An 8301-nucleotide genomic window follows, 5' to 3' on the forward strand; every position below is an offset into this window, starting at 1 on the left:
ACACATGATCTCAGTGCAGTTATGAGTAAGTGAGTGTGTGTGTGTGTTTCAGGATAAGTGGTCACTCAGCGATCTGAACCACCTGGTTGCCATGGAAACGTTTCCATCAAGAAATGACATGCACCGCACATTCACTGTTATTGTGATCCCATAAACACACACACACACACACACACACACACACACACACACACACACACACACACACGCAACACAATACATTCAATCATGACGGTAACCATGCTATTGCTATAAACATACATAGAACGAAAAAAACCCCAGTTATGATGGTAACCACGATACTGCGGTGAACATCATCATGCTTATAAAAAGTTTCACGTGAGTGAATAAATTAACTGTACGCGTAACCTTTATGACGTCACTGTCGTTGCATAATTAACATTATGCTAATAACCGAGGTTTACCTGAACAAACACGCATTCATTATTCGTGTGCACACACACACACACACACACACAGAGAGAGAGAGAGAGAGAGAGAGAGAGAGAGAGAGAGAGAGAGAGAGAGAGAGAGAGAGAGAAGTGCCCTATGTAGGTTCCCTAAAGAGCGCGCCCGAGGCCGGAAGCGTTTTGACCGTCAGCATCTGCACGGGAACGCGCTCGGCAGCTCACCGGGTTCGGACACACAGCCGGTGTTCGCGGGCAGATACTCGACACTCACCTCGTCCGGGTCCGCGCCGTCCGCTCCGGTACCGACCCGAGCCATGGCGCTGTGTTTCCCTGAGATCCGCGCGGAACGTCAACGCTCGGACATCTGGATCCGTTCTTCTGACGTTCTGCTCACCGCACGGACACGCCCACCGAGCGACGCGTCACGCAGGGCGAGACGTTCAATAATCACCATGGTAACGATCGTAAAAATACCATACTTGCTACAGTTATTGTTTCCGCAAGCCGTCGTGCTTTTGTGTCACGCAACGGATTCCTAAAAGTTCATTGAACCCGACGCTGCATTACCTGTCCTACTATGGAGAAACCGCAGCTCATGAATATTAATCCTGGAAAACTTCCCGGCGTCTGATTTAATATTAATGAGCCACGCCCCGTCCGCGGCAGGCTTCGCTGATTCGCCCACAGACCGAGTTTATTCATGAGCTGGATCTTCGCCATAGTATCTGTATAATCGGCACAGGGTCTTCTGGCAGATCTGGAGTCGGTAGAGGGATCAGAAGGGGTCCGAGCACTTTTGTTTTTGTTAGTAACGCAAATAATGGCAGATTTCTAGGAATTACAGCATTAGGGAAAACACTGAAGTTGTTATTTCTGTTCCGATTCCTCTTGAAGACTGCTAGTTTAGTTTAACTAATGTCTGTAATATTCCAATTGCAAATCAAATAACATACCTGGGAGTTGTTATATGTAAAGATGAAAATCTGCGTAATAATTTAAACTTCAATCCAGTTATCAACAACACTAGAGGTTTCATGCGTGGTCAGATGTGGTCAGATGTGGTCAGATGTGGTCAGATGTGTTCAGATGTGTTCAGATGTGTTCAGATGTGTTCAGATGTGGTCAGATGTGGTCAGATGTGTTCAGATGTGTTCAGATGTGTTCAGATGTGGTCAGATGTGGTCAGATGTGTTCAGATGTGTTCAGATGTGGTCAGATGTGTTCAGATGTGGTCAGATGTGTTCAGATGTGGTCAGATGTGGTCAGATGTGTTCAGATGTGTTCAGATGTGGTCAGATGTGGTCAGATGTGGTCAGATGTGGTCAGAGCGAGTGCTTCAGTCGGGAGAAGATCTGTGTCGTTCAGCGGATATTCCCCATAAAGTTACCAAACAATTGGATAAAATGCTTTTTGATTTTATTTGGAAAAACACATTATTTGAGAAAATAAATGTCATGCGATCCCAAAGATGATGGTGGTTTACATGTTCAGTTATGATGCTTTGAACACTGTATTTAAAATAAATTGGCGTATTCAGTATTTAAAAAATAACTATATTTAAAGAATTGGGCGACCTCTCATTTCTATTGAAGTGTAATTATTCAACTGAAGACTTTAATAAAGCTCTCATCATGGCCTGGACACTGGTCTACAAACATAACTTTCTACATATAGATATTATATTTGGAACAACACAGACATCCTTTACAAAAATAAATCTCTTATTTATGATTACTGGTTTGAAAACAACATTATATTAGTTAATCAGCTTTCAAACAATGCTGGAAATTTATTAACAGAGATTTTTTTTTAATAAATGTAAAATATCCTTCTTAGAAATGCAACACAGGAGGAAGATCTACATTCTGCAGATATCATCAAATATTTTACAAAATAAAGTCTCAAATAACAACATTAGGAAAATAACGATAGTGTTGTCGCTCCGGCCGCTGTGTTTGCAGATGTACAGTGGATCAATTCTACATTAATAACAAAGTAAAAGAAGTTTCTTTTAAAATAATGCATAGAATATCTCCAGTAAAACACGAGCTGGAACGTTATCAGATATTGATTACTCTGCTCATTTTTGTAAAGCTGAAAAGGAAACAATTTTTCGTGTATTTTTCCATTGCGTACATACAGAAATATTACGGATTGATGCGGAGCGTTTAATTAATAAAGAATAGAAGTGCAGGCGAGTGTGGATCATGACACACTTCCTGATCCTGGGATTGAGAAAGAGAAGCCGGACTTCAGCTGTTAATATTAATGTGGAAGTTTCACATTCATAACATGAAATGGTCCGACTCCAGCCATAACTTCTCTTGCTGTGAGAATGACTGTAGCTTCATGGTTCTGTGGGATCGCATGTACAGGCCGTTAGAGCCGAGCACTGTGGATGATGATGATGATGATGATGATGATGATGATGGGTAACGTGCCCTCTGGCACTGTTTTTATTTTAATTTACTTAATTTTTTTTTAATGATTATGACTCATGTCTGATTCATGGCACTCAAAAAAGAAGAAGAAAGAAATCTTCGCCATAGTGGGATTATTAAACTTTGCACTAGGTTGGAACACACACTCAGTTACACGGGAAAGAGTGACAAATTTACTACACATTTAATTTACACACCTTCTCCTCCACACACACACACCTTCTCCTCCACACACACACACCTTCTCCTCCACACACACACACCTTCTCCTCCACACACACACACCTTCTCCTCCACACACACACACCTTCTCCTCCACACACACACACACCTTCTCCTCCACACACACACCTTCTCCTCCACACACACACACCTTCTCCTCCACACACACACTCTCCTCCACACACACACCTTCTCCTCCACACACACCTTCTCCTCCACACACACACACCTTCTCCTCCACACACACACACCTTCTCCTCCACACACACACACCTTCTCCTCCACACACACCTTCTCCTCCACACACACACACCTTCTCCTCCACACACACACACCTTCTCCTCCACACACACACACCTTCTCCTCCACACACACACACCTTCTCCTCCACACACACACACCTTCTCCTCCACACACACACACCTTCTCCTCCACACACACACACCTTCTCCTCCACACACACACCTTCTCCTCCACACACACACCTTCTCCTCCACACACACACACCTTCTCCTCCACACACACACTCTCCTCCACACACACACCTTCTCCTCCACACACACCTTCTCCTCCACACACACACACCTTCTCCTCCACACACACACACCTTCTCCTCCACACACACACACCTTCTCCTCCACACACACACACCTTCTCCTCCACACACACACACCTTCTCCTCCACACACACACACCTTCTCCTCCACACACACACACCTTCTCCTCCACACACACACCTTCTCCTCCACACACACACCTCCTTCTCCTCCACACACACACCTCCTTCTCCTCCACACACACACACCTCCTTCTCCTCCACACACACACACCTTCTCCTCCACACACACACACCTTCTCCTCCACACACACACACCTTCTCCTCCACACACACACACACACACACCTTCTCCTCCACACACACACACCTTCTCCTCCACACACACACACCTTCTCCTCCACACACACACACCTTCTCCTCCACACACACACACCTTCTCCTCCACACACACACACCTTCTCCTCCACACACACACACCTTCTCCTCCACACACACACACCTTCTCCTCCACACACACACACCTTCTCCTCCACACACACACACCTTCTCCTCCACACACACACACCTTCTCCTCCACACACACACACCTTCTCCTCCACACACACACACCTTCTCCTCCACACACACACACCTTCTCCTCCACACACACACACCTTCTCCTCCACACACACACACCTTCTCCTCCACACACACACACCTTCTCCTCCACACACACACACCTTCTCCTCCACACACACACACCTTCTCCTCCACACACACACACACCTTCTCCTCCACACACACACACACCTTCTCCTCCACACACACACACCTTCTCCTCCACACACACACACCTTCTCCTCCACACACACACACCTTCTCCTCCACACACACACACCTTCTCCTCCACACACACACACCTTCTCCTCCACACACACACACCTTCTCCTCCACACACACACCTTCTCCTCCACACACACACACACCTTCTCCTCCACACACACACACCTTCTCCTCCACACACACACACCTTCTCCTCCACACACACACCTTCTCCTCCACACACACACACCTTCTCCTCCACACACACACACCTTCTCCTCCACACACACACACCTTCTCCTCCACACACACACACCTTCTCCTCCACACACACACACCTTCTCCTCCACACACACACACCTTCTCCTCCACACACACACACCTTCTCCTCCACACACACACACCTTCTCCTCCACACACACACACCTTCTCCTCCACACACACACACCTTCTCCTCCACACACACACACCTTCTCCTCCACACACACACACCTTCTCCTCCACACACACACCTTCTCCTCCACACACACACACCTTCTCCTCCACACACACACACCTTCTCCTCCACACACACACACCTTCTCCTCCACACACACACACCTTCTCCTCCACACACACACACCTTCTCCTCCACACACACCTTCTCCTCCACACACACCTTCTCCTCCACACACACACACCTTCTCCTCCACACACACACACCTTCTCCTCCACACACACACACCTTCTCCTCCACACACACACACCTTCTCCTCCACACACACACACACCTTCTCCTCCACACACACACACCTTCTCCTCCACACACACACACCTTCTCCTCCACACACACACACCTTCTCCTCCACACACACACACCTTCTCCTCCACACACACACACCTTCTCCTCCACACACACACACCTTCTCCTCCACACACACCTTCTCCTCCACACACACCTTCTCCTCCACACACACCTTCTCCTCCACACACACCTTCTCCAGATCCTCCAGGTATCGGGCTGTTGCTGGGTAATACGGACTCTCAGCTCCTCCACAGATCTTCTATTGGGTTCAGGGTTAGACTGGCTAGGCCACTCCAGGACCTCGAGATGCTTCTTACGGAGCCGCCACTCAGTTGCCCTGGCTGTGTGTTTCGGGTCGTTGTTTTGCTGGGAGACCCATCGACCCGCTCTTACTGAGGGAAGGAGGTTGTTGGCCCAGATCTGGCAATACACGGCCCCATCCATCCTCCCCTCAGTACGGTGCAGTCGTCCGGTCCCCTGTGCAGAGAAGCATCCCCAGAGAATGATGTCCACCTCCAGGCTTCACAGTTGGGATGGTGTTCTTGGGGTTGTACTCATCATCCTCCTTCTTCCTCCAAACACGGCGAGTGGAGTTTAAACCAAAAAGCTCTATTTGTGTCTCATCAGACCACATGACCTTTTCCCATTCCTCCTCTGGATCATCCAGATGGTCATTGGCAGACTTCAGACGGGCCTGGACATGCGCTGGCTTGAGCAGGGGGACCTTGTGTGCTCTGCAGGAGTTTAATTCATGACGGCGTAGTGTGTTACTAATGGTTTTCTGTGAGACTGTGGTCCCAGCTCTCTTCAGGTCATTGACCAGGTCCTGCCGTGTAGTTCTGGGCTGACCCCTCTCCTTCCTCATGATCACTGATGCTCCACGAGGTGAGATCTTGCATGGTGTCCCAGACCGAGCGAGATTGACCTCATCTTGAACTTCTTCCATTTTCTAATAATTGCGCCAACAGTTGTTGCCTTCTCCCCAAGCTGATGCCTATTGTCCTGTAGGCCATCCTAGCCTTGTGCAGGTCTACAGTTTATCCCTGATGTCCTCACACAGCTCTCTGGTCTTGGCCATTGTGGAGAGGCTGGAGTCTGTTCAATCGAGTGTGTGGACAGGTGTCTATTTGATCGAGTGTGTGGACAGGTGTCTGTTTGATTGAGTGTGTGGACAGGTGTCTGTTTGATCGAGTGTGTGGACAGGTGTCTGTTTGATCGAGTGTGTGGACAGGTGTCTGTTTGATTGAGTGTGTGGACGGGTGTCTGTTTGATCGAGTGTGTGGACAGGTGTCTGTTTGATCGAGTGTGTGGACAGGTGTCTGTTTGATCGAGTGTGTGGACAGGAGTCTGATTGATCGAGTGTGTGGACAGGTGTCTGTTTGATCGAGTGTGTGGACAGGTGTCTGTTTGATCGAGTGTGTGGACAGTAGAGTGCGGATCGGGCCGACTTTTTCAGTCCGAGCCCGGCCCGCGTCCGACAGAGCAGTAACCGAACCCGACCCGAGCCCGACAGGCATAAAGATATTTATGTTCGAGCCCGACCCGAGCCCGACAGTTAAAATCCCATTTTTTTCTCATACTAATGACAATTGTACGTTTGTTTGTGTGGAAAGCCCGCTTTTATTAAGCAACTGTAGGAAGGCAATCGGAAATGTCAACAGGATAAGCGCATCAGCGCGCGGAGCAACAAGCGCTCTTAACACAGGCGCGCGCACATTATGCACGCGTTTCGTTGTCACGGCTACATAAACAAATGTCCGCACACAGGAAGACGGATGTCAATATTTTACATGTATTTTAATCACAAAAACGAACGTTTGCATCAAGTGAAAGCATCAGGCACATCGGCTACCTACATAAGCTGTTTTAGATTTAAAACGTTCAATGCCTTATCGCGCTGATGTGACCGAGCCCGACCCGAACCCGAACATCATTTCTAAATATCTGTCCGAACCCGGCCCGGCCCGTCGGGTACCGGCGGGTCCCGTCGGGCTCGGGTCGGGTATCCATCCTCTAGTGGACAGGTGTCTGTTTGATTGAGTGTGTGGACGGGTGTCTGTTTGATCGAGTGTGTGGACAGGTGTCTGTTTGATCGAGTGTGTGGACAGGTGTCTGTTTGATCGAGTGTGTGGACAGGAGTCTGATTGATTGAGTGTGTGGACAGGAGTCTGTTTGATTGAGTGTGTGGACAGGTGTCTGTTTGATCAAGTGTGTGGACAGGTGTCTGTTTGATCGAGTGTGTGGACAGGTGTCTGTTTGATCGAGTGTGTGGACAGGTGTCTGTTTGATCGAGTGTGTGGACAGGTGTCTGTTTGATCGAGTGTGTGGACAGGTGTCTGTTTGATCGAGTGTGTGGACAGGTGTCTGTTTGATCGAGTGTGTGGACAGGAGTCTGTTTGATCGAGTGTGTGGACAGGTGTCTGTTTGATTGAGTGTGTGGACAGGAGTCTGTTTGATCGAGTGTGTGGACAGGTGTGTTTGATCGAGTGTGTGGACAGGTGTGTTTGATCGAGTGTGTGGACAGGTGTCTGTTTGATCAAGTGTGTGGACAGGTGTCTGTTTGATCGAGTGTGTGGACAGGTGTCTGTTTGATCGAGTGTGTGGACAGGTGTCTGTTTGATCGAGTGTGTGGACAGGTGTCTGTTTGATTGAGTGTGTGGACAGGAGTCTGATTGATTGAGTGTGTGGACAGGAGTCTGTTTGATTGAGTGTGTGGACAGGTGTCTGTTTGATCGAGTGTGTGGACAGGTGTCTGTTTGATCGAGTGTGTGGACAGGTGTCTGTTTGATCGAGTGTGTGGACAGGTGTCTGTTTGATCGAGTGTGTGGACAGGAGTCTGTTTGATCGAGTGTGTGGACAGGTGTCTGTTTGATCGAGTGTGTGGACAGGTGTCTGTTTGATTGAGTGTGTGGACAGGAGTCTGTTTGATCGAGTGTGTGGACAGGTGTGTTTGATCGAGTGTGTGGACAGGTGTGTGTGATCGAGTGTGTGGACAGGTGTCTGTTTGATCGAGTGTGTGGACAGGTGTGTTTGATCGAGTGTGTGGACAGGTGTGTTTGATTGAGTGTGTGGACAGGAGTCTGT

The 8301-nt window shown here is 48.4% G+C and overlaps 1 protein-coding gene across 1 annotated transcript in view; it reads right to left on the reverse strand.

Annotated features, from left to right (window-relative positions):
• ttc39b (tetratricopeptide repeat domain 39B) overlaps nt 1-1011 on the reverse strand; it is a 41047-nt gene extending 40036 nt beyond the window's left edge. Inside the window, exon 1 of the mRNA XM_079589494.1 lies at nt 682-1011. Coding sequence (XP_079445620.1) covers nt 682-726 — 45 coding nt within the window. The 5' untranslated portion in view covers nt 727-1011. The remainder of the gene's footprint in view (nt 1-681) is intronic.
• Nucleotides 1012-8301: the final 7290 nt, after the last annotated feature.

The sequence above is a fragment of the Phoxinus phoxinus genome (assembly GCF_949152265.1).
Source record: "Phoxinus phoxinus genome assembly, chromosome: 18".
NCBI classification, from domain to species: domain Eukaryota; kingdom Metazoa; phylum Chordata; class Actinopteri; order Cypriniformes; family Leuciscidae; genus Phoxinus; species Phoxinus phoxinus.